Source organism: Dasypus novemcinctus, chromosome 18, assembly GCF_030445035.2.
Source record: "Dasypus novemcinctus isolate mDasNov1 chromosome 18, mDasNov1.1.hap2, whole genome shotgun sequence".
NCBI lineage: Eukaryota > Metazoa > Chordata > Mammalia > Cingulata > Dasypodidae > Dasypus > Dasypus novemcinctus.
In genome coordinates, this window is record NC_080690.1 from 42,646,544 (window position 1) to 42,674,017 (window position 27,474).

Consider the following 27,474-nt stretch of genomic DNA (forward strand, 5'->3'; position numbering starts at 1 on the left):
TTTTGAAAAAAATAAAAAAATAAAAAAGGAAAGCTAGAAAGTAGCTTTCCAATACTGTCAACAATGCAAGATTATCACAAAAAGAAATTTAACATTGATATAAAGCTTTTCCATATGTTCCAATAATGTCCTTTTGAGTCTTTTCTATTCCATTATTAGATCCAGTCCAGGATTTTGTCTTGCATTTTATTAACTTTAGTTGCTCTTTTTTTTAAATTGTGGACACATATATATAACATAAAATTTCCCATCTCAACCACTCCCAAGCATGCCCTTCAAGGGGATTAATAACATTTACAATGTTGCACTACTTTCACCACCATCCATTGCCATAACTTTCCCATCGCCCCAAACAGAAGCCCTACAACTCATTATGTATGAACCCCCTGTTCCCCCTGCTCCACAGCCCTGGGACTCTACGTTCTTTCTTGATGCATTTGCATCTTATAGCTATTTCAAGTGGAATCATGCAATATTTGTCCTTTTTTTGTCTGACTTATTTCACTCTACATGATTATCTTCAAGGTTCATCCATGTTGGGGCATGCGTCAGAACTTCATTCCTTTTTTTAAATTAAAATACTGAGTTTATTTCACATGTATATTTTTGTCTCACCACCATTTCCATTTGTCTGACTACTGCTGCTAAAAACTATGTCCTATCATAACATGTCACTACATATTTAAAACCAAGCAAAGGACCTTGTGATCTATTAACTTTAATAAAAAATTAAAAAAATAAAATAAAATAAAATAAAATAAAACAAAACAAAGGATGGCGTTTCAGCTTTTAAAACTAAACAGATATTTTGGACAACACATTCTTGGCAAAAGAAAGTGGAGACATTTATCACACAGGGTAGGGAAATTTCTCACTCTGCCTTATAAAAAGGACAGCCAGATAACAACTGTTACCAAAATGAAATAAGATGGAAAATTTTAACAAACTATTTAAGTTATTTTCTTAAAGAGACTTCCTCCACTGCTAGAGATCTTGAATAACCTCCTAGTCAGTCATCCAGAAGCAATTCTTCACTAATTGATGCATTTGACTTCCACTTTTCTATATTTACTTGCATTTTTGCTTTAATGTCTTCTATAGAACAAGGTCCTTTAGGAGATTTTTTTCTGTTTTTTGAAAGGATTCTTAACTCTTTTTTTTTATCTTGGTGTTGATGGTTTTGAGTCTTTTCCTTTCTGGTTTGATTTTTGTGCATTTTGGGCTGGAGTATATCACATAGATTTCTTTTTCTTTTTTTTTTAAAGATTTTTAAAAAAATTTCTCTCCCCTTCCCCCCACCCTGCCCCAGTTGTCTGTTCTCTGTGTCCATTTGCTGCATGTTCTTCTTTGTCCGCTTCTGTTGTTGTTGGCAGCATGGAAATCTGTTTCTTTTTGTTGTGTCATCTTGCTGTGTCAGCTCTCCGCGTGTGTGGCACCATTCTCGAGCAGAATGCACTTTCTTTTGCGCTGGGCAGCTCTCCTTATGGGGTGCACTTCTTGCGCGTGGGGCTCCCCTAAATGGGGGTCACCCCTGCATGGCTTGGCACTCCTTGTGTGCATCAGCACTGCGCACGGGCCAGCTCCACAAGGGTCAAGGAGGCCCGGGGTTTGAACCGCGGACCTCCCATGTGGTAAACGGACGCCCTATCCCTGGGCCAAGTCCACTTCCCTCACATAGATTTCTTAACTAGAATTTTTTCTTCTGTTTCCTCATCATCAAAATCATCACTATCTTCTATCTTCTTCATCCTCCTCCTCCTCCTCCTTGTCATCTTCATCAGCAGCAAATTTTACTTATTTCTGTAGAAAATTGCTACCACTTCCAGGGGCAGATCGCTTTCCAGATATACTTAAGAGTTTCACATGCTCCTTCTCTTCGTCTTCTGCCTCTGCATCTTCCGCTACAGGTACTTAGTGCTGTCCTCTAATATGCACAGGCCCAGAACCACATTTCCACCATAAGACAAGAGGTGGTGTTATTTCAGAGTCTCCAAGGGAAACCACTGAGCATATGGACATTTTCAAAGTTGCTGGTGTTACTTTAATTGGACTGCCTTCATATTTCATTGCCTCTGTTTCAACAATGTGTGGTTCATCTCTTGCACCATTCTTAAAGATAACTGGTAGTCATTTTCATCATTATTCACCTTAAAGTGATCATCTTTGTCTGCCTTTAGTTCACAACTGAAAAGATAGTCCTGGGCTTTCAGGGGCTTATGTCCATGGTGGCATGCATTTAGGTGGGAGAGAAGGCAGATGGAGAATGACAATCACTGTTCCAGAAAACAGTCATGCAGGATGGAATTACACCAGCTCCATTGCTTTTTAAGGCTGAGTAATATTCCTTTTTTTTCCCTTATCTGGTTGTGTCATTGTCTTTTCTGTGTGGGGGCCTGCACCTCTCCACTCTGAGCAGGGGCCTGTACATCACCACACAGGTCTGGGACCCCTTTTTTCTTTTTTCTCCCAGAGGTCATGGGGATAGAAACTAGTCCTCCATATTGTAAATAAGAGCTCTATTGCTTGAGCCACAGCTGCTCCCCATTTCTTTGTGTGTATATACTACATTTCATTTATCTACTCATCTGGTGAACATTTGAGTTGCTTTTACCTTTGACTATTGTGAATAATGCTGTTATAACATTGGTATAAAATTATCTGAGTCCTGCTTTCAATTATTTTGGATATATACCCAGAAGTGAATTTGCTGGGCTCTATGCTAATTCTAGGTTTAACTTTTTTCTTTTCTTGTTTTTATGTTTATTTTTTCAAGAAACTGCCAGACTGTTTTCCATAGTGGCTGTACCATTCTACATTCCCCCTGACAATGTGCAGTGTTCCTATTTCTCACTATCCTTGTCAGCACTTGTTATTTTCTGTTTTTCTAATAATGGACATTCTAGTGAGTGTGAGGTGGTATCACATTGTGGTTTCAATTTGCAAAGTCCCTTGCCCATTTTATTATTTTTTTAAAAGATTTATTTTTTATTTATTTCTCTCCCCTTCCCATCCCCGCCAGTTGTCTGCTCTCTGTGTCCATTCGCTATGTGTTCTTCTGTGACTGCTTCTATCCTTATCAGCAGCACCGGGAATCTGTGTTTCTTTTTGTTGCATCGTCTTGCTGTGTCAGCTCTCTGTGTGTGCGGTGCCATTCTTGGGCAGACTACACTTTCTTTCATGCTAGGCGGCTCTCCTTATGGCGCACTCCTTGTGCATGGGACTCCCCTACGCAGGGGACACCCCTGAGTGGCATGGCACTCTTTGAGTGCATCAGCACTGTGCATGGGCCAGCTCCACACGGGTCAAGGAGGCCCAGGGTTTGAACTGCGGACCTCTCATGTGGTAGGCAGATGCCCTATGCATTGGGCCAAGTCCGCTTCCCCCCAACTTATTTTAAAAATTGAATTGTTTGTCATCTTGTTTTTGAATTATAAATGTTCTTTACATTTTCTGGATCTTTAACTCTTGTCTATACATGGTTTCCAAATGTTGCCATTCTGTTCATTGCCTTTTCACTTTCTTGATAAATAAATGAATAAAATCTTAAAAAAAAAAGAAAAGAAAAACATTAGACCAAAATAGAAATAGTCTCTGGTTTTACAAAGCTTTTGTACAAGTCCTCTGAGTTTTCTGCTTTTGTTGGGGATTCCTGCTGCTGGTACTTGGGCTGCTCAGGACTAAATCTAAGCTGTTCCTACCTGCTGCCTTTTCGGATTCTCTGATTCTGAGAAACAAAGCATTGGCAGGGCAACTGAAAATGACCAGGAGGAAGATATTTGAACTCCTGACTCCTCTGGTGGCCTTGCGAATCTTGGCAAGGATGTTGGTGATGACATGGTTTCAGGAGTTAGCTATGTAAGTGGATCTTTTTAGCATCAAAACATCAGGAAATTGAGTTGACGGGTATCTCAATGGTCATAAATTAGGTCAAAGAATTTAACCCTGATTGTTTTTAATGGATCTCAGGTACCTATAACTAGGTTAATCATAATCCTTGGTCATGATACACTTTTATGGTTCATACATAGCCTTTCATCTATCTATCTATCTATCTATCTATCTATCTATCTATCTATCTATCTACCTACCTATCTAATCATCTATCATCTATATCTATCTTTCATCTATCTTTCCATATCCATCTCTATATCTACCTACCTACCTATCTATCATCTATCAATCATCTCTCTGTGTCATTATCAATCTATCATTTATCTTTATATCATGTATCTATCATCTATATATCTATTATCTATTTATCTATGTGTTTTATTATACTAAGCACTTATAAATCCATCACCAACACACCAGGTAGGATTTGACAATCACATCCAGTTATTATTTCTACCCCTTCTCATTGCCTGACTCTTCTTGCTTGAAGTAGCTACTTTTATGAACCTTCTTCCTTAATTCCCTTGCTATGTTTTAAATTATTACTTATTCTATATGAAGTCTTTATAATTATATATTTTATTTTAGTAGTATCCAACTTTATCCAAAAATGTGACATAATATTTGTGGATTTACCTTTTTACTTAGTGATTTCTTTTTAGTAGGTTTGCCCTCAGAGGGACATGGTCTCACATTCTGGAAGTGACTATCTCTTGTACCCTTTATTTGTGTCTACGCTGCTTACAGAGAGCTAAAAACCCAGAGAGGTTGAGTGAGCTGACCAGAGTCCCCAGCAAGTGTGAGAAGTGCCTATTGTCACTGGTACCTAGTTGTCCAGATTCTTGGCCCAGTGCTCATTCCCTTTTCTTTAAGGATGTGAAAAGACCATCTGCCCTTGGGCAGTCAATCCAACACTTTATCAGGACATACTTGAGACTAGCAATGATGCCTTCTGATTTTTATTTTCCGAGAAGACATACACTCTCAAGGATAGCCTCTGGAGCAAGCAGAAGAGGAAGACTGAAGCTCTGGGGGAAGCAGATGTCTTCCCTCAGGGAAAGCACAGTGCTGCCTGGAGAACAATAATTCCCATTTGCCCCAAGCCACAATGAGTCTTGACGAGGTGACGAGGGGCTGTACTCACTGGGCAATGATCACAGAGGTTTCATAACCATGTTTCTACACACAGGATCATCCATCACAGCCAGGTACCCTCAGAGCAGTCTGAGGCACGTCAAGGAGACACCATCAGTACACTCATTCATCTCATCTTTCACCAAGAATTCATTGAACACTTACATGTGCCAGGTACAGTGTTAGATCATGGTGGAATGGTAATAGCAAAGCAGACATGATCTCTGCCATTATGGACCACACATGGAGGAGAAAGGCGATAAGTAAGTGAGCTCACAAATGGCATGTGATGAAAAGTTGTATGAGATTGGTGCTATGAAGAAAGATGGGGTGCTGACAGACAATGGAACAATGGTAAATGGATAGGTGCAGGATGAACAAGAATTTACTAGGTGACAGGTGGGAAAGGATGTTGAAGGCAAGAGGAACAGCATGTGCAAAGGCCTTGCCTTGAGGTGGAAGGAACAACGTGATGTGTCCTGGAACAGAAAACAAGGAAACAGTGTCATTGGATAAGGGTTGTGGCGTGAGGTGAAGATGTAGAGGCTGGCAGGGGCCGGAGGTTCATGCGGTTTCCTGCATGTAACAGTAAGGATGCTGGTCTTCATTCTGAGAGTAAGCAGGAGCCATTGAAGGACTAAAAGTCCTATGAAGTTAGCTTTTATTTAAGAGGTAAAGAAATTCAATTTATCCTTCTCCAAAAACCCATAGATTAATGTAAACACCCCCCAAATTGCTTCCTAAACCTTGTTTTCAGGATCCTCCAAGAATAATGCCCCCCAAGCATGCTTGCCTACGTTCATGTATGCACCTATTTGTTTATTGATGGGATCTTAAAACCTCAGCATTTCATCACCAATAGTCCATTTTGTATTTATTTCCTTTCCTCTCCACCTCTCCAAAATTTTCTAAAATTTTATCTATCAACAGACTGCATTTGTTTTCCCACTTTAAAAATCCATGCTTCTGATCAATATTAGCTATATTGTTACTGCATTGAATTGATGAAAGCTACATGAAGAACAAAAACCCTTGGTACTTTAGTTCACCTGGGCAAACTCATCTTGGATAAATGTATTTTCTGTTGGGCCTTTGTAATATTGGAAGCAGCACATAGATGCTCTGTCTATGTTTGGCAGTCACGTGTATCTTATGAAATTTCCCACTCTCCCTTCAGTTGCTCCTCTCTCCAATGTCTCTGGCAAGAGTGTGTCCAGCCTTGACCAAAATACACAGCCCTAGTGGGCAATGGACTATCGAGACATACCGAGCCAGAGAATGGAGAAAAGAGGCCATAGATCTCCCCATTTTTCTCTCAAAAATCCCACGAGTATGATATTTTCGTCTTCCCATCTTTCTCACCAAATCTTTTTAAGTAGATTTTTCTTCATTTGAAACACTTAACATTAAAGTTGATTTTTGAAAAATGAAAAGTAGAGCAATCACATACTATCCCAACACCCTAATCCAATCATTTTTTTTATTCTCATAGATTGATCTTATGATAAAAAGTTTTTATTTACTTTTTATTTCATTATTTTGTAAGCAAAAAATAGGAAAAACAATAAAAATATCCTTTTACTATTCCTTTGTCAATTTCAATCCTTTCTTCTAAGTCAAACATTATTATCAATTTGATGTAAATGTACTAGATATTTTTTGTATGCTTTCTCTCCTTTTTTATAAAAATAAAAATACACTTAATTTCTTGACCTGCAAGTGGTCATTTTTCTTGCTTAATATGATTAGAGCTCTTTCCATATTCTACATATAGGGCAAACCTATTTTTAAAAAATTCTGCATTGCATTCTGTGATATGGTTGCATGATAGTGTCTTTCTCTTTTTAAAATCATTTCCCCATTGATGGATGTTTTTGTTGTTTCTGGTTTTTAACTCTTAAATATAATATCATAGTCATAGAAAAATACTGTGTGCACATCTGGATGACTGCACTATGGTTTTTGTATAGTTTTAATTCATTCCTTCAACATCTTGACCTTGACTTAAGTTTCCATCTCTAAGTCTGTATGATATGAGTGACCACATTGCCCATAACTTCTCTACTAGGTTTCCTGCCTCTCAGCCCCTGGATGATGCTGGCCTATTCTTCCACCTCACGTTGTCATGGCTCACTCTACTCATGATCTGAGGCTTCCAGAATCATATAGATGAGAACATCATCCCATCATTGTTAGTGCATAATGCCTCACCAAAAATGCCAAAAGGTAAAGTCATTGTGGGCAAGCCAACAAATTGATTAAAGGACATCTCTTGATTGGATGGTAACCAGTGTTGCTTTAGAGTGGGAATTAGGGCCAGTCTTCAGACAACCAAAGTGATATTGGTTCTTTCTTTGTAACAAGAGACCCCTCTCTAGTCTGAGGGTTTTTTGTTTGTTTTGTTTTGTTTTTTGAGGTACCAGGGCCAGAGATTGAACCCAGGACCTCTTATGTGAGAAGCTGACACTCAACCCCTGAGCCACATTGGCTCCCCTGAGTTGGTTTTTTCATTTGTTTGCTTGTTTGCTTTTTGTATTTAGGAGGCTCTGGGAACTGAAGCCAGGACCTTCCCATGTAAGAAAGTACTCAGCTGCTTGAGCCACATCACCTCCCCATTCTGAGGGTTCTTAACCTGGGGTTCATGAATCTCCTGAAATAGTAATAGTATGCATATTTTACACACATGGACTAGAGATTTTTTTCTGGAAAAAGAATTCACAACTTTTTAAAAATTCACCAAAGTACCTCAGAAGGTTTAGAAATTAAAGATTTTCTTTCCTGGCTCAGACATTTTTCTGTGGCACTGAACATTAAATTTTGGGTTAGTGACCCAATCTCCCAATCTTTGAGTCATTACTAATTAATTATGTGATTAAGTTTCCTGTTCCACGCACCTTATAAGATAATAAGAGGATGAATTGGGGAAAAAATGAATAAGAGACTTGAAATATCCCATTCTCAGGTGCCTACCTTGAACTCCTTCTTGAGACACCATATATAGGATGGTATTTTCAAAATGTGCATAAGAGCTTCCTTAAAAAGAACATTCGGCTTCAGAAAGGTTTGTGAAAAGTTGCATACTGTACTCAGATCCTGGAGATTTACACAGCAAATTAATCTGTTTGAGGCTAAGAAAATCTGCAGTATAGAAACTGGTTAAACCTTGATCCGTTGCTTTTCAAACTTATTTAGTAAAAAACTGGTTCCAGGGAACAATTTTTGGATGTCATATATTGGTCAGAATCATGCCTTTTCTTAGCTATGATGTTGAAGTTACTTTTACCCTTTCTAGAGCCTTTCTTTACATACATAATAGTGGGTCATAAAATTTTTCTCATGATCCTTTAGAGGATTGTGGTAAGAATCAGAAGAAGTGATAAATTCAGTTTAAAGTACCTGAGTAAATGCTTGATGAATAATAGACAACCAGTTAAATATTGGTCTGTGTGCTCTTCTCTAACCATTATGAGTACAAGTTTCCTTGGCTTATTTCCATTCACTTCTACGTCACTGATTCTGTCTTGTTTATTTTATAATTTACATTATCTTTCCACCAAATCTTTTGCCATAACTCAACTTCTGTATGTTTGCTATAAAAATTATCTGTGCATTCACACCTTCAGAGCAGAAAGAGTTTCTTTTTATAGGCTTGCCAATTAAGAGGCAGAGTTCTGGGGTACATCTTCACTAATCCCTCAGAAGAGCTGCCTTGGTTTCTGTGGGATTTGCTGCCATCATCATCACCATCACTACCAGCAGCAGCACCAGCAGCAGAAGCAAGAGCAGCTGCAACATCATCACCACCATCATCACCCTCATCTTCATCATTCCCACCATCATTTTCACCATCATAATTCTTCACACTTGTTATTATTCTACAATTATAGAGCATGACCCTGGCTATTATTTCCTTTGTCCACCATAATAAGGCTATGAAGTAAACAGGGAAGATGTCTTCCCATCTTACAGATGAAAAAACTGAGGCTTAAGAGATATGAAATGTTGTTCCTGAGTCACACAGTTAATGAAGGCAGGAGGCACAATTTGAAAAAACAATGTATATGGTAGATTTGGGAGAAGAGCTGTGGGAGAGCTAAGGAAAACTTGAATTTGTTTAGTCAAAGCAGAATGAATTCTAGAGCTTTTCTCTGTGGATTGTATGTACATGGCATGGGACCACAGTTTGGCCTGAGTTATATCATCCCCAACCCTCTGACGTACAGGGTTCAGGGGACATTTTTAGCTCACTGAAGTAGGGTCCAGACTCCCCCACCCCCACCCCTGCCATGTTATCTGGCTCCATCCACTGATGGGCATGGGATGGGGGAAAGTTGTTTTTTAACACAGGGAGGAAGAAAAAGGCTAGAGTTTTGATTAGGAAAGTAGGACAGAAAAATTTTCACAGTGTCTGTTCCATTCTAGCCTTAGGCTGGGCATGAGTGTGTATGGTTGGAGGAGTAAAGAGTAGAAAGGGCTAGATGTATTTGCCATGAGAGACTTGATGAGATTCTGGGCAACAGATGAGGGCCAGAAGCTGGAGCTGTTTGCAAATGTCGTTGGGAGGCTTAGAGCATAAGCAGTGCTACAGTGGGGCCCTGTGACAAAGGTTGGCCAGTGAGGGATATGGTCATTCTGCCAAGCTCTCTGCTTTCAGGGGTTTATCTGGAGTCTCTTGGCATAGTACTTAATGTTTCCATGATGGACAGGGTAATAACTTTCCAGGTAGAGGAACCAGACATAGGGGAACAGGAGTCAGGTTGTAAAAGGGCAAATGCCACATGGTGACTGCAGCTGAAAGACTGGATTGTGGATGTTTGAGAGGCATCCAAGGGCTAGATTAAGATTTTTGTAAATCCTAAGCAACACCAAGATAAATAAAAGTCAACAAAATCTTAATTATTTTACAATAACTTCTTTGGTGCTTTTTTGAAATACATATCACTTTGTTTTTGAAAAACAAAAAACAAAAAACTAGTGGTTTCAGTGCCCTTGTTTTGCTGGTATAATTACATTGGAATGTCAAAATAAGGACACATTTTCAATTCAGTGACCCAGCATTGGGGCACACTTTTGGGGGCTTCAAAATAATTTGGATTCCTTTGGGAGAAGTTGATTTTCAGGTATGGAAGTTCTGGGTTTTGTGACTCTTAATTTATTTTTTTAATAAATATTTTTTATCAGGTAAATTATAAATTTACAAAACAATCATACATAATGTGCAGAATTCCCATACATAACCCCTCCACCAATACCTTGCATTTTTTTAACAAATAAATTTTATTTTTTATTATTTTTTGTTTCTTTTTAAACAATTTTTATTAAAGTTAATAGATCACATAAGCTCAGACCAGCAGAATATTTCAGCCTACATGTTGGATCAAGTGTTAAAAACTGCTTTTCAACTTTGAATAAAAGGGAGAAATGGCAAAGACAAATGAGTTTATACGGCTAAGAGTCTTCCAAAAAGAGTTGGGAGGTCATCAGAGGGATTGCACTTATGCACACCTCAGCAGCACCCCAGAAAAAACCAAAGCAGTTACAACTCTAGGTACTGGTTCTCCTGAAGGCTACGGAGATCCATGGGGTATATGGCCATGGCAGATGGATTTGGAGTTCTGTGCCATGGCAAAGGGCCCTACTTTGGAATTTGTGCTCCTGAGTGTGATGGAGCTGGACTTAGATGTGACTTTTCTACACATGCCTCTTCTGTCACTTTTCCTGAACCTGTGGTAGGGGCTAGGCATGGTCCATACTTAGGCGTCTTGAATCTCTGGACCGCCCATGTGCCAGCAGGGCCCTGAGCCTCAGCAGAATGATGACTCCTACTCTCTGGTTCATTAGTCTTACCCAGGTCAGCTAACAGAGAGGTGAAGACGGCCAACCACCACACCAGGGAATCAAGAGTGCCTACAACTGCATGCAGAGGAATTGCATCCATCGTCCATGCGGAATCTAAGGCCTATCTTGATCTAGAGGTGGAGAGGGCATCACCATCCACAGAATGAAGGAATAAAATATGAACTAGAGTGGACTTACTGATATTCTACTAAAAAACTATTGTGACCAGTAATAGAAGAAATTTTAGCATCGAGGTGAAGAGAGTGGGCACAGTATTTGCTGAGGGTAGGGAGAGGGAAGTAGAGATGCGATGTGGGGACATTTTGGGGACTTTGAGTTATCCTAAATGATATTTTAGGGTCAGATGCTGGACTATAATTATATATCCTGCCATCATCCATTCAATGTCCTGGGGGAGAGTGTGAACTACAGGGTAAACTATTATCTATGTTGTACAGCAGTACCCCAAAATGTGTTCACCGAGTGTGATGAGTGTGCCACAATGATGGGGGAGGTTGTTGGTATGGGAGGAGTGGAGTGGAGGGTTGAGGGGTATACGGGAACCTCATATCTTTTAATATAACATTTTTTTTGTGATGTATATATCTTCAAATAATACAATTTCCAAAAATGATGAGGTGGGGTGGGGAGTGGCTTATATCGGAACCACTTATGTTTTTTAATGTAATGTTCCTTGTGATCTATTAACTTTAATTAAAAAAGCATAGAAAAAAAAGAACTACATAGGATATACAATAAGAGTTATATTATCACTCCTGGCTAACATTTGTTCTTCTGTTTCAAGGCCTTTAGTGTATTCTATTTTGTCTCATTTTTGGAAGGATTAAAAAGGAAGAAAAATAATTAAATTTTATATCTTTATCTTCAAATAGCTTGCAATATGGTTAGATATCAATTTTATGCAGTTACACATCAAAGAAATGAATTAGGATTAGACTGGGGTTATGTATTTTTTGGATAAATAATAGGGAGAGCATGTGCTGTCCTTGGTGGTTCATATCAGGGGTTACATGATATTGATACGTTACTTCTCATGACTTGGTTTAACTATTGTCTCCAGATTTCTCTGCTGTAAAGTTACCATTTTTCCATTCTAAGTAAAAAAAAAAAAAAAAAAAAAAAATTGGTCCCATAGAATGTTACATTAAAAAGAAAAAAGCGATTCCCATATAAAACACATCCCACCACCCCACCCCCATCATTTTTGTAAATTGTATTTCTTTGAAGATACATACATCACAAAAAAGGTTACATTATAAAAAACATAAGAGATTCTCGTATACCCCCCAACCCACACCCCACTCCCCTCATTAACAACCTCCCCCCATCATTGTGGCACACTCATCGCACTCGGCAAACACATTTTGGAGCAATGCTGCACCACGTGTTTACTCTGTAGTTTACTCTGCAGTTCACACTCTCCCCCAGTACATTCAGTGGGTTATGGCAGGATATATAATGTCCAGCGTCTGACCCTGCAATATCATTTAGGACAACTCCAAAGTCCCCAAAATGCCCCCTCATCACATCTCTTCTTCTCTCTCCCTGCCCTCAGCAACTACTGTGGTCACTTTGTCCCCATCAATGATACAATTTCTTCTATTAGTAGTCACAAAAGGTTTATAGTAGAATATCAGTAAGTCCACTCTAATCCATATTCTGTGGCCCTGAGATGGTGATGTCCACGCCACCTCTATATTGAGAGGGGGCTTAGATTCCACATGGATGATGGATGCAATTCTCCTGCTTGCAGTTGTAGGCACTCTTGATTCCCTGGTGTGGTGGTTGACCATCTTCACCTCCCTGTTAGCTGACCTATGTAAGTCCAACGAACTAGAGAGAAGGAGTTGAAACTCTGCTGAGGCTCAGGGCCCAGCTGGCACACAGACAGTCCAAAGATTTAAGACTCCTGAGTATACACCAACGCTAGCACCAACCAAAGGTTCATTAAAAGTGACAGAAGAGGCATGTATAGAAAGGTCACATCTGAGTCCAACTCCATCACACTCAGGGACACAAATTCCAAAGTAGGGCTCACTGACATGGTCCTGAGCTCCAGAGCTATCTACCATGACCATATCCCTGTGGGCCTCCATAGCCCTCAGGAGAACAAGTTCCTGGAGTTGTATTAACTTTGGCTGTTTCTGGGGTCCTCCTGAGGAGTGTGTAAGTGTAACCCCTCTGATGACCTCCTTACTCTTTTTTGAAGACTCTTAGCCGTATAAACACATTTGTCTTTAAATCAATTTTATTGATACATATTAATAAAGCACAACTTCATCCAAAGTGTGCAATCACTGGTATTTGGTGTAATCACATAATTGTGCATTCATCTCTTCAATCATTTTTAGAGCATTTTAATTAGTCCCATAATAATAATAACAATACTGAAAAACAAAAACAAACCAACGAAACAAACCCATCATCTCTCAATCTCTATGCTCCCCTGCCATACATAGCTGCTATTCTGTTTCCTTCTCTTTAGTTTATTTGTATTTCTATTTTGTAAAAAAACAGTCTTATATATGCAATATCACCCAAATGTGTATTTTACATGAGGTTTCAGTATGTTACACAATTGCATGTTACATTTTTCACATATACATGACCTTAGACTTTCCCGTTCAACCACTGTCATACCCCATATATTAACTCTGCTAGTCACAAACACCATGATGTACTCTTACCATTTCCATTCCATTTCCAAAGATTTACAAACAACCTGTGAATCAATTCTGTAGAGACTAACCTTCAGCTTTCCCTACCCTTATTCTATTTTCTGGTGACCTATATTTTAATTACTAATTCCAGGAGTTTACATAATATATTTAGTTCATAATAGTGCAATCATACAGTATTTGCCCTTTGGTCTAGCTTGCCTCATTCAATATAATGTCCTCCAGGTTCATCCATGTTGTAATATATTTCACGACTTCATTTCTTCTTACTGCTGTATAATATTTCATCATGTGTAATACCACAATTTGTTTATCTATTCATCTGTTGTGGATGCCTGTGTTATTTCCAACTTTGGAAATTGTGAATAATGCTGTTGTGAACATCGGCGTGCAGATGTCTATTTGTGTCACTGCTCTCAGTTCTTCTGTGTATATGCCTAGTAATGGCATTGCTGGGTCACATGGCAAGCCTATGTTCAACTTGCTTAGGAACTGCCAAAGAATCCTCCACAATGGCTGTACCATTCTACATTTTCACCAACAGTGTTGTTCCTATCTCTCCACATCCTCTACAACATTTACAGTTTTCTGACTCTTTTAATAGTGGTCATTCTAATAGATGTGAAATGATATCTCATTGTAGTTTTGATTTGCATTTCCCTAATCGCTGGTGATGTTGAATTTCATGTGTTTTTTCACCATTTGTATGTCTTCTTTGGACAATTGTCTTTTCAAGCAGAAAGTGACTCTTGGAATTTGTGCATTTCGAATCACTGAAATCTAGTGATTTCCTCCATGGACATATGTGATGTGGGGGTATTTTTGGGACTTGGAGTTGTTCTAAATGATATTGCAGGGACAGATGCAGGACATTATATATACTGAAATAATCCACTGAATGGACTTGGGGAGAGCGTAAACTACAATGTAAACTATAATCCATGCGGTACAGCAGTGCTCCAAAATGTATTCACCAAAGGCAATGAATGTGCCACAATGATGAAAGAGGTTGTTGATGTGGTAGGAGTGGGGTGGGGTGGGGTGTGGGGTATATGGGAGCCTCTTATATTTTTTAATGTAACATTTTTTGTGATTTATGTATCTTTTAAAACAAAAGCAATTAAATTTTTAAAAATTAAAAAAAAAAGGTGATCATAATTGCTGGAGAGTTTAGGGTTCCAGAAGGCAGAGGAGCCATGTTTCTGTTTAATTAACCACAGCCTGGACTGGATCCCAGACCCTGCCTGTTTGTGTGATGAAGGTGCTCCGAGGCATGATGGCCTGGAGAGGCTTTCCTTGGAAAACCTTCAGCAGAGGCCTAGAATTATAAAGATTCACTCAGTGCAGAATTAAAACCAGGTATTCGACCTGCACCTGCAGTTTAGTTTTGGAAATACTCCTAGCTTCCCTGTTTATGCCAGGCTGAACTCTCCATCCCTTGTCAAAAGATGCTCTTGTGCATCAGCAAACTTGCTGCATCCTGACTCCAGGCTTTCCTGACCAGAATGGTTGTGAAGATACAGGATGGCACCTCTGTGGTCAGTGACTGGCATATCCATGTGACCAATGAAGTTCTCACTAGCATTAAACTGATTAAAATGTACACATGGGAGAAACCATTTGCAGCAATAATTAAAGGTAGCGGAAGCCTAACTTTCTACTCAGAGTTTGGTGATGTCATGGTGGGCCAAGCTCTTTCACCGTCAAAAGACCTCTTTTATGATTTGGGGATCATTTTGTGCTCTTTTGGGAAAGTCCATGGGGATAATTTCAGTGTATTTCTTTATATATATCTATATTTATTTCAGACCAAAGCAAAAAGGAAAGGATATTATTGGAAAAGTATGCAGAGCCTGACCACTTCTGCCTTGTTGATGGCCCCATCAATTACCACAGTAATGATGTTTCTTATCCACACATTCTGAAACTTAAAATTCATGGCTTCAACAGTAAGTGATTGGGCGACTTGTTTTCCCCCATAATGATAGGGAGTTATCTCATGTGCCCCTTCCTAGTCCATGTCCCTCAAAGACCTGATGCTTTTCAAATGGATAATATTAACTTTAGTTTTTTCAGACTTTTAGGGTGATTACAATTTCTCCCATCCCAACCCACCTGAGAAAGTGACATCTTTTGGCAGGGAGGAACACAGAATAGTACAGGGATGGAGGGAGTTGTTATGGGTAGTCAACACCCTGATGATTTGCTATATACCTTGTGGTTGAGAATCCTGTGAGATTCAAGAAGTTTCTCTGGTATCAAACTAAGGGCCCTGGAAGTGCACTTTGAATAGAAAGGTGTAACTTTTTCTACCTTTCTTGCTGTAGTCTGACTTAGGCCCTAGGAAGCATTGGCTGCCTTTTAGGGTTAGAAATCCTAATTCTCTGGGGGAAAATAAGATGGGTGCTGCTCTTGAAGCTTTTATAATCCAGCTGGGAAGGCTCGCAGACTGAACATGGAAAAGGAGAGCCTGCGGCCAAGGGCTCATTTGTGCTCCTCACATCTGCCAGAGAAACACTACTGAGAAGTCAGAGGCAGGGATCTAGCGGGGGGATCACAAAAAACCTTTGGTGGGACTCTAGGGCCACATTGCACCCATCCCAGGCAGGATTAGATGATTTGTGCCTCAGCTGGAGTTTATCTTTGGATGAAGCTAGAAGAAAGGGGTGGAGTAGGGTATGGATTGGAAGGCCTCCAAGGTGCTTTCAGGAGACCACATTCTGGGATCCCTAGAGACTAAGATGATTTGCTGTAGTCAGAAAAATTCTCCTGGAGAAACTGAGGCATGGATTAGGCTTAAAGGGTAGGGAGAATTTGGATGTTAAAAGGGAAAAGAGCATATAAGGCAAAGAAGAATAAATATGACTCTAACAGCAGTAATAGTACCTAGCTGTATTGTTGGTTTACAAAGTTCTCTCACATGAGTTTTCTCAGTGCTTCCCAAACTTTATTCTTGTAGGAAACTTTATGATTTTTGGTATTATGACAGTGGGAAACTGAGGCACTCAGAGTTAAAGAATTAGCGAGGAGCTAAGGTACAACAGGGCCCAGGCCTTCTGACTCCAAGACCAGTACTCTTCCTTGTTCCTCCCAATCTTCCACAAATACCAGCTTAACTTTTGCTTGTCACAACCTGCAGGTTCTGCATTTATAATCCAGCTGTGGTTTGAGTCCCAGGGAGTGGAGTGACTGAGTAGGGCAGGACTGTGACCCTCACTGTCTCCTTCCTCCCTTATGCAGGCCCTCACTGCTGTGGCCATCTTGAATCCCCTGCACATATCAGTGATCTTTGTGCCCTTTGCAGTCAAAGCCATCACAAACTCTAAGACTGCAGTGAAGAAGCTCAAGGTAAGCATTTACAGGCTGGCCACATGGCCCTTGGCTTGGGTGCTCATTCATCTCCAGCCCCCTTGATATTTGTCATGAAATGTCCCCTGACCTAGGCAGAATCTAGTCTGGTTGGAGAGAGATCGGCTAAATCAATGACCTCCTGTGCCCAGGCTGGTGTGGGGACAGGGAGACAGATGAATCTGCACCTGATCTTAGCCCATAGCCCAAAAAGTGATGACAGATGAATCTGGCCAGGTCTACGTTTCCAAGGAGATCTTAGGACAGTGATCCAAACTGACAGGTTTTGTAGTCAGATTATCCTGATGGTTTGCTTTTTAACTATTTATATAGAGACCCAGATTTCTGGATTCTCTGGATAATCAAATTCTCTTGACCCATATTATCCCATGGACACAAGCAGCTGGAGCTGAGATGAGGGCTGCTCTGTTTAAATGGGACGTGTGCATTCCAGTTTACTACAGCCTCCACCATGCTCTATCATACCTTTACTTACGGTTTATCATCTTAGACATGGTCCACTTCTTTCATTAAATTAGGCTTGCCCCTATGGCTATGTTAATACATGAGTTTAGAAAGCCTAATTTAAACCAATTTTTAAATGACATTTTATTGTTGTTCTGCTTTTAAACACATGTGGTACTGGACCTATATCATTCTTTCCTTTTTTCAAAAAGTATTTATTGAATACCTGCCAGACATTGACAATGCTGCAGTGAGCATGACCAACAGAGAGTTTCAATCTGGCATTGGAAACAGACCATTAACAATATACTAATCATCACAGAAGACATTAGAACATTTAAAGAGCTATGATGTCAAGGAAACAGTGTGATGTTTTAGAAAATATGTGGGAATGGCTGGGGGCCTCTTTAGATAGGCAGACCAGGGAAGGTCCTCCACTGAGGTGACATTTGAGCTGAGGCCTGAATGATGACCAGGCAGAGAGAAAAGCAACTACAAAGACCCTCAGGCTGGAATGAATGATCTTGGCTCTTTTTTTTTTTTTTAGGGGCCACCGGGGATAGAACCCAGAACCTCATATGTGGGAGACAGGTGCTCAGCCACTGAGCTACATCTGCTCCCTGATAGTCTTTACTTATTAGTAGCTCCTGCAGGTCCCTAGCCTCTCCACTGGTCACTGGGTGCCCTCCTCCCCCCTCCCATGTCTGTTTTCAGTGGGGTTGGCAGAGATGAGAAAGTCACAATCCAGCCTCAGGATCATGTCCGCTGAAGGAAGGGCAGGGCGACTCTTCGGCCATGCGCTGGGTCTAGGCTTCTTCTGGTGTGGCTAGAGAGTGGGAAGGAGGGTGGTGGATATTGTTACAGTGGGCAATGAGAGGCAGGAAGGGCAAGGGCCAGGGCAAGGATCTCCAACCCTGGGCTGCCCTCCATCAAGGCAAGAAGGGACTAGAGCTGAGTAGGATTGCCCCTGTGGATGAGGCTCTTATATCCAAGTTCACCACACTCAGTTAGGCCATCCAAGGCACTTCAATGCTTCCTGCTTCCCTCACTAGGTTTCCTATCTGGGCCCCATTGACATTTGACTTTGGGTGGGAGTGGGGAGGAATGATCTCCAAAGCCACTTCCCCTTCCTCTGTCCTCCTCTCCCCTTGCAGGTTTGTAACCTAGCTCTCAGTCCATTGTGCCCCAGTGTCCTTCAAGAACTCTGAGGAGCCGGCTTCCCAAAGCTTGGAGAAGGAGAAAGCTGTGAGCCCTGGGGAAGCTCTCTCCTGAGAGGTGACAGGCTGTGCTGGTGGCAGAGGAAGAGGTGGCAAGCTGGCTGCATGGTAGCTGTGAGTGCCTGCATCCTGGGGCTCTAGAGAGGGCCCTGTGAGCGACTATGGGCAGGAGACTCCAGACTACGTTTTCCTTTCTGCTGTTGATTGAAAAAACAAGTGAAAAGCACTGAATGGTGTCACCAATATTAGAGAGCGAGGGTATAATTAGAGCATTTGGGGGTGAGGGGAGATTCTGTTTTCCTTCCATACATACCCCTTCACAGCATTCATTCATATCACAATTGACTCGTTAAGCCAGAGTGCTACTCAAATTCTATTTATTAAAATTATGTGAGATAAAACTTAAAAATCAAAGCAAAAGAATGAATACTGCAAAAATTGGGACAGTAGTTCCTAGGGGCTGGAGAGGAGATGAGATGGGGAGGATGATGTAGACAGAAGCTGTGGTACTTGGGTTTGTGGGTGTACTTGTGGATGTTCATTAGGTTATTAAAAACTAACTACACCATGTACTCACCAGCTAACTAAACAAAAGAAAGGGGGCTGGGCATTTTCTTATAATGATGACATGATTTAAACCAAATATTATAATTAATCTAATTCTGTACACCCAGGAGCCAGTTAAAAGAAAAAAGATCAGCCCACCCTTTTTTTCTTTAGAAAATAGTGTTTTGTTTTATTTTTATAAAATATGTGCTTGTTGTAAAAATTTCAGGCAATTTAGAAAAGCATAAAGAAGAGAATAAAAATCTCTCAGCATCCCACCACCTAGAGACAAAAATCATTTTTCAAAATGTCAATTTTGTCCATCTAGATCGTTTTCTAAGCACATCTCCTGGTCCGTCTAGATCCTTTTCTAAGCACATCTCCTGGTAGAGATTTGTGAACAGAATTTGACTTCAATGGGACCATACTTCTCACCCAACTCTTAATGCTAGAATTCATATAGTTTAATCCCTGTACTTTACAAACTGGGACATGGTAATGCAGATATAAGCGACCTTCCAATGACCACATTTTGAAAAGTCTGACCTGAAACAGTTTTGTTTCAGTGTTGCACATGAGCAGACCTTTCATTTTTAATAGTTATAAATAAATTTTAATTAGAAAAATTATAAATTAATATGATGATTCAATGACTATCATCACTTAATGTAGATTAAGTCTAAGAGTCAATTTAAATAAAATAAGAAATAACTATGATTACAGGTCATGTGCAGATATGGCAGAGTGGCATAGTGGTCTGAACTTTGGAAAAGACTGATCTAGGATTTTCACCAGCAGAAACTGGCCTTCTCCTAATAATTGGTGGTGTTACTTCATATTTTTACTGTTTATTAGAAGATCACTAATTCAGACCCACTGGCAGGCCAGCAACATGGGGCCACGTTCCTACTGAATGAAAGACCTCTCTCCCATTCTTTTCATCTTTACAGAAAATGTTTCCTCCAAGATAGCCCTGTTTTATATGTCTAGGTGTTAAGAGACCTCAGCAAGGTGCTGGTTTTGGAGAAGGCCACCTTGTCATGGTGACAGACCTGGCCTGGAGTTGTCAATGGAGCATTGGAGTTAGACAGGAGCAGGCACACCACTGAAGACATGACCAGGGCTCAGCCACCTTCAGGTGTTGTCAGGCCAGAGGACCACAGGGGTAGCCGGAGTTGTGCAAGATAAACCTGGTGATATCAAAGGTAGCCTTGCAGGCATGCTGGTCACCAGGATTTCTGTACTTGAGCTCAACTTGGCATCCCACCATTTCCTGGGTTACTAAACACCCTCTCCAAGTTCTCCTTTTAAAATACAGATTCTTAATGGAGGGAAAATCTTCCTACTTTTGTATGAATTGATTGATGATCTAAATTTGTTTTTGGTAACTGGCAAGACACCAAAACAGTATGAGAGTACTGTGTTGCTGGTCGTTGAGGGGACCAAGAATGAGAAAAGGAGAAGGACAAGGAGACTAAATTAACACTGATGAAGTCCCTAGGATGTGCCAAGCATGTTTCGGTTTGGTTATTCTGTGAATTCACCTTTTCTGACTCCTCCTTGCCTAAGGGCTTGGTTACTTTTGCTCTCTCCTGTTTTCACCCTTGCTCTTTTCTCTTACCTACTCATACTTAGCCCCTGGCAAGCATATCCAGTCCCATGGTTATGAAGTCTATCACCGTGCTAGTATCTCTAGCCTCGCTGAGCTCCAGACTCAACTGCCTGCTTAACATCTCCAGTTGATGCCTACCAAGCATAGCAAACAAAACAAGGCCAAAGAGAACTCTTGATTTTCACCCTTTCCAGCTGATTCCCTAAGTCACCCCCATCTCAGGAGATGGATGGCACAGTCACCTTTCCCATGGTGGCCGAGGACCTGGGCATCAAGCTTGATTCCCTCCTTCCCTCCTGCCAGTCCAGTCTGTCAGTGAGGCCTGTCAGCTCAACTTCAACATCCCTCCCAAACCCAGCCACTTCTCACCATCTCTTCCTCCACCACCCTGGCCCCAGCCATCACTGTGCCATTCCCAGCTCCTCTAAGAACATTTTCACTAGACTCTCTTTTTCTACTTTTGCCCTCTTATGATCCACTATCCACACAGTGAACAGAGGAATTTTTCTAAAGTGTAAACTGATTCGTGTCACTTCCCTGCTTAATCTTTAAACACTCCCACTGTACTTAGGATAGAGTCCAAATTTCTTCTGAGCATTTGCCTATGCCTCTGACCTTTTCTCCTCTGTTCCAACTATACCAACCCTCTGCCAGCTCTTTAATCCAAGCTCGTTTTTGCCTTAGGAACTTTGTGTCTGTTTACTGTTCCCATAGCCTGGAATGCTCTTGCCACAGACCTTCCTGTGTCTGGCTCTTCTTGTCATTCATGTCTCAGCTGCAATGACACCTGCTCAAAGAAACCTTCCTTGGCCAATCCAGCTAAAATGCCTTAAAGCCCAAACTCTCTGCCATAGTAGCTGATTTCATTCCACTCAATTCATTTACCATTGGGTATCTATCTATCTATCTATCTATCTATCTATCTATCTATCTATCTATCCATCCATCCATCCATCCATCCACCCACCCATTCATGGTCTGTTTCCCCCTCTGGAATATAAGCTCAGTGAGAGTTGTTTTCTATACTATCTGGTACAAAGAAAAAACTCAAATGATTACTTGATGGATGGAGTGAATAAATGAATGAATGCATACAGGAATTCTGTGAGACTGGCTTAATCATCCTCATTCTACAGCTGAAGAAACTGAGGATCAGAGAGACTAAGAGACTTGCCCAGGGTCATAGAGTAGATTAGACATTAATACAGAGTTCACATTTCCTAGCTGCTGTACCCACCTATCTGAATCTTCTCCCAATGAGACCTCTATCCCTTGAGCTGCCCCATCCCAGTTCTATATATGGAACTCTTGAACTTTGCTTGTCTGAGAGATCTTGGAACAATTTGTTTTCTGTTTATCATTTTGTCTGTTGTTCAGGGCAGGTGGGAGGGCTGTGCTATTCCAGTGCCTTCTGTCCTTGGCTTTGCAGTGGACCATGTTAGGGATCTTTGGCAACAGGGAGTGGCAAGAGCAGCCTATTGTTGGCCATCCTGGGGGAGGTAAGTTACTTGTCACCACAGGCACTCCCATTTGCCGGCTGTCTGGTTAATCCAAGCTCGGTCCTCAGTAAGGCTCCCATCTCTATCTTCCTCAAAGGGGTCTCAGCAAACAGGATTTTTGTAAACTATGCTTTGTAAACTATGCCTCTTAGACCACTTAGAAATCTATCCTTACCTGCTCTCTTGGGCTACCCCCATCCTGTTTTGTCTTTCATCAGCTATCAACATGATGCTACAGGGTGGCTCAATGTCTCCTATGATAAAAATCATTTCACGAAACCAAACTCATACCATTGTGAAGTGAGATGCATGCCCCTTGTGGGATGGCATGAGGAGCAAAATGTGGGAGGAGAAGGAAGGAGAAAGGAGGGAGGAGGTAGTGGAGGGGAGGAAGTCCTTCCAGATGGAATGGGCTGTTTTACTCATACTCCAGCAATGGAATCACCCTGTCTGCTCAGTGCCCTTACCCTGGAAATCTGGTAAAACTCTTGACACCCCACTACCATTGTCTGTGGAAGTCCTTGAGCTCTGCTTTGTCTGTCGCCACACAGACTTGTGGCTCAGCCCACACCTTCTCCAGTTTTCAAAATAAAACCCATAGCCACAAAACATTTGGGTCACACTGCATACCTCACAGCAAGCAGCCCAGATGCCCACAATATCTGATATGCATCTCTGGCCACCTTCCCTTGAGACTTTCTCAATAGCTCTTTTCCTCTCTGGCTCCAGTCTCACTCCTTCCTTTGGCCTCTCTCTCTTCCCTTCCTCTCTTTGCCCATCATCCGTCCTCCCCACAATGTCTGGAGAACTAACACCTTCTTCTTCCTTCCTTCAGCTCTTCCCTCAGCTCTTTCTCCTAAATGTACATAGGCAAACACATCAAGGCTCACAGAAAGGCCTCGCCCATAGAAAGGCCTTCTGTTTAATAGAAAGTACCTTCCTGGAAGGAGGTTATGTTATGAATTGTAATTTCGGCCCTAATACATTTCTTCATGCTCTGCATGTGATGATCTTTCTCCAGCTTCTTTGCAACTAGGGAGAAGAAAAACTCCGTTTCAAAATCTAGTATAATGTGAAATGGAGATGATAGTCTAACCTACCTCATGTGGCCTTGCAAGATTTAAATGGGTTTATTAGTATGTGTGCTGAATTGCTTAAAATAGTACATGATACACTATGGTCTTCCTGTAAGGGTTAGCTATATTTTTAAAAATATGCTTAACATTTACAGTTCATAGGTAGTAGGAAAATAGTAGAACAAATTTAAATTAAACCATTTGAAATGTACTCTGATTTAAAATCTGCACTTAGTTTGGAGAAGGACACTTGATTTGTTATAAAATGAAAAAAGCAAAATTGTAGAATAGTATTGTAAGTATAGCTTATTATTTAGGTATAAATATTTTTCTAGGTTTTCCTTATATGTACATTTCAGGGAAAAGAGAGATTATAAAATCTAGTATGAGTAGTTTAAGCAATTATGTGCCAGCCTTTGGGCTAAGAGCTTTCCATTTTTCCCTTCAACCCTGAAAACAACCCCAAGGGGGAGAAGCTATCTTTATGGCCCATTTACAGGTGAGTCACACATCAGGGAATGAGGGATGGAGCCAAGACTAAACCCAGGTCTCCTTATGTGGGAGCTTCACTTTTCCTCACAGCTGCTTTCCCTGGAAGCTTCCATTCCAGGCCACCTTTCTACCTGTCCAGTGGTTTGTCAGTTTCCTCTTCAAATGATCTTTCTTTCCAATAAACGATCTCTTTCTTTCCAATAAACGAGGAAAAAAGATGTCATTTAAAAGTTTTTTTTTAAGATTTATTTTTTTATTTATTTCTCTCTGCGCCCCCCCCCCCCCACTGTCTGCTGTCTGTGTCCATTCGCTGTATGTTCTTCTGTGACCGCTTCTATCCTTATCAGCGGCACCAGGAATCTATGTTTCTTTTTTTGTTGCGTCTTCTTGTCGTGTCAGCTTTCCATGTGTGTGGCGTCATTCCTGGGCAGGCTGCACTTTCTTTCACGCTGGGCGTCTTTCCTTGCAGGGTGCACTCCTTGCGCGGAGGACTCCCCTACGCGGGGGACACCCCTGCGTGGCACGGCACTCCTTGCGTGCATCAGCGCTGCGCATGGGCCAGCTCCACATGGGTCAAAGAGGCCCAGGGTTTGAACCACAGACCTCCCATGTGGTAGGCGGACGCCCTAACCACTGGGCCAAGTCTGCTTCTCAAAGGTTTGTTCTTATTAATTAAAACATGGCTCCAATCCTGAAGTAAAAAGCACAGGATTAAAAAAAAAACAACACAGAATGATGAGGTCCTTTGCTGCTGTACTGTAGATGGAGTTATGTCCTTTATTATTATTATTATTAACTTGGGTTTTTTAACTTATCATGTGAAGAAGCAAACAGAATACTCCAGTGAAGACCCACGACCCAGATTCAACAGTTGATAGCCTTTTCCCATATTTGCCTCATCTATGTAGATATGTATTTTATAGATCTATTTTAAAATACAGGGTTTATACTTCTCCCACTAAATATCTCATCATGATATCCAAAAAAACAATGGTATTTTCCTATCTAACCATGATCCCATTATCACTCCTGACAACGTTTATAATACTTCCCTAAAACCCAGGCCATGTTACAAAGAAAGGTGTGTTTGAATGCAGTGGTTGGCTTCAGTGCTGACTGAAGCCTCTAACTGCTTCCACATGTTCTCATGGCTGTTCCTTAGGACAACCCGGTGAGCCTGGCAGGGCCACCATAAAAGTCCCATTTTACCTAGGAGAACCTCCAGGATCCCAGAGGGTCCTGGATCCCTGGGTCCCGGGCACAGTAGCTGCTAGGCCAGGCAGGTTGTGTTACCTGGCTTCTCTGGCCCTGAGGCTAGACTCACTCTGCTGCAGATGCTCTTGCTGGAAGGCTCAGTGGCAGTGCATGGAAGCCTGGCCTGTGTCTCCCAGCAGACCTGGATCATTGCAGGGAGAGTCAGGGACAACATCCTCATGGGAGGCCAGTAAGACAAAGCCCAGTAAGCCCCTGGGAGGAGCAGGCAGGGACCCTGGGGCAGGGGTTTGGTTTGGGAAGGGAGCCCCAGCTGCTAATAGTAATTGATAGCTGCTAATACTTGCGAACTCACATAGGTACATCACCATATTTCCTCCTTGCTATGAACAAAGAATTATTATCATCTACATTTTCTAGATGAGTCAGCTGAGACTCCAAGATATTAAGTAACATACCCAATATCACAAAGTTGGTGGGATACAGTAGAGCCAGGATTTGAACCAGGTGCTTGGCCATGGTGCTTACATTGGCTCAAAATAGCCAGCATACTCTGTCTCCTCAAAAAAAAAAGTCACTTGAAAACTTGTTTATATTAAGTAAATCCTTGCTTCTAAGTCAAAAGGCAAAGCAAATGGGTTATGAGGTCATGTAGCATAGAAGAAATGAGTTTGGATTCAGGGCCCTGCAGGCTTTCTACCTCTCAGCCATATCTTTCCTCTCCGTTGTGGTCTCCCTCCCCAGAGTGGTTGGATTAACTTGCTGGAGACATGTTCTTGGAAGTCAAGAGTCCGGTCTATTCAGTGGAATATTTGGGAAAACTTTGCCCTGAATGCTGCAATATAGTTCCAACTATGATGGACTTTGGCTTCCTTTGACTGTTTGTTTGATTTTGCAATCTGCCCTCAGGATGAGTCCTGAGTGGCATATGTAGGTATATAAACTGGCCAACTGTCTAGTAGTCCTGTGGTCACCTACAATCTTGTCCAATATCCACTCATGAGCCCCCTTTTTGCCCAGCTCCCATTTTGCCTCCTCTTCCCAAGTTGTCTAATTCAGTTCAATGGCATCAACCAAACCATACCCCCCAGTCAGCCTGGACACCTCCTTCTCTGTTACCTTCCATATCTAATTGGTTGACAATCCTAGACAAATTGTCTCCTAGAAATTGCTTGTATTTCTCATTCTCCATCTCCACTGCCATTTCAGGTGTGTTTTATGTCTTATTTGAACTGTTCCCACTGCCCTTGCCCTTGGGTCCCTGGCTCCAATCTTGCACTCCATTCTACCCTGCTTTCAGTCTACAGCAATCATCCTAAAACACAATTTGCCTCTTATTATTGCTCTGCTTTAAATTGATACTACATGGAGGACAGAGTTGAAATATCTGTCAAAAATTAAAGGGCACTGCCTCTTTAACTCAGCAAATCCACTGTGAAGTGTTTAATGCGTAGACACCCTCAATCGTGAGTGCAAAGACCTCTATATACCTGAATGTTCACACTGCATTTTTCATAGAAGCAAAAGACTAGAAACAAACTAAGTATCAATCTGTAGGGCTCTTAATTTTTGGTGCAGCCATGTAATGGAATACTATGGTGCTATTAAAACAGTGTAAACCAATATGTGCTCCACACACACACACACCACACAACACACACAAATAGATTATATACAAAAAAGTACATAAGAACTGTAATAGTGGTTGTTTCTGAGGAGAGCAAATGAGGGTCAAAGATGGGAGGGAAAGTTATTTTTCACTGTATATTTTTGTTCTGTTGAAATATTTATTAAGTGCAAGAAATGAAAGAAGGAAGGAAATGAAAAAGCCTTCAATGGTTGGCCATTAAACCCATGATCAAGTTTCAGTTTCTTAGCATGGAATTCAAGCCCTTTCCCTTCAAAACTTGGCAAGCTTGGAAGACCTGCACTTATCATACCCTGACCTCCGTGGTTACCTCCAGGTGCTCCATTGCTGCCATCTGAAATGAGTAGGTGGGAGGCATGCATCCCTCAGCAATTTGGTGATGTTGGCGCTTTTATGTTCTAGGTTCTCAGGCTATGAGGGCCTCTCTGACACTCAGGATAGGTGGAAGGGGTGGGGCAGGCCTTCCTTCCTAAGCATCTGGAGCCTTCCCTGAAGCTGCTGCCTCAAAGTCAAGAACACACATTTCTCCCCTGAGAATGGGAGTCTTAACGGTGGCAACTGGAGAAGAAAAATGCTCTTCAGACTCCCAAAAGGATGGGTGTTGACCTCAAGCACCTCCTGGAGATCCTGTAAAATGAGAATCCACTTTATTTTGCCTGGGTTGCTATGACAAATGCCACAAAATGGTTGGCTTAAATAACAGGAATTGATTGTCCCTTGGTTTTTGGAGACTAGCAGTCCATCAAGGTATTGGCAGGGCTTGATTTCTTGCAGAGTCTGTAGCATTCTGGCAATCC

General features: G+C 41.3%; 1 protein-coding gene and 1 pseudogene across 1 annotated transcript in view; one reads left to right on the top strand and one right to left on the bottom strand.

Moving 5' to 3' along the window:
• Nucleotides 1-955: 955 nt before the first annotated feature.
• LOC111760993 (nucleophosmin pseudogene) lies at nucleotides 956-3,740 on the bottom strand (annotated as a pseudogene).
• A 40-nt stretch (nucleotides 3,741-3,780) lies between these two features.
• ABCC11 (ATP binding cassette subfamily C member 11) overlaps nucleotides 3,781-27,474 on the top strand; it is a gene marked incomplete at its 5' end in the record, with an annotated part of 59,968 nt that continues 36,274 nt past the window's right edge. The window contains 13 exon segments of the mRNA XM_071208986.1: nucleotides 3,781-3,855; nucleotides 4,863-4,993; nucleotides 7,094-7,251; nucleotides 9,680-9,732; nucleotides 15,053-15,200; nucleotides 15,371-15,404; nucleotides 15,406-15,457; nucleotides 16,803-16,904; nucleotides 20,084-20,303; nucleotides 20,306-20,363; nucleotides 22,180-22,249; nucleotides 25,152-25,275; nucleotides 26,983-27,016. Of these exon segments, the coding sequence (XP_071065087.1) occupies nucleotides 3,781-3,855; nucleotides 4,863-4,993; nucleotides 7,094-7,251; nucleotides 9,680-9,732; nucleotides 15,053-15,200; nucleotides 15,371-15,404; nucleotides 15,406-15,457; nucleotides 16,803-16,904; nucleotides 20,084-20,303; nucleotides 20,306-20,363; nucleotides 22,180-22,249; nucleotides 25,152-25,275; nucleotides 26,983-27,016 (1,259 nt within the window).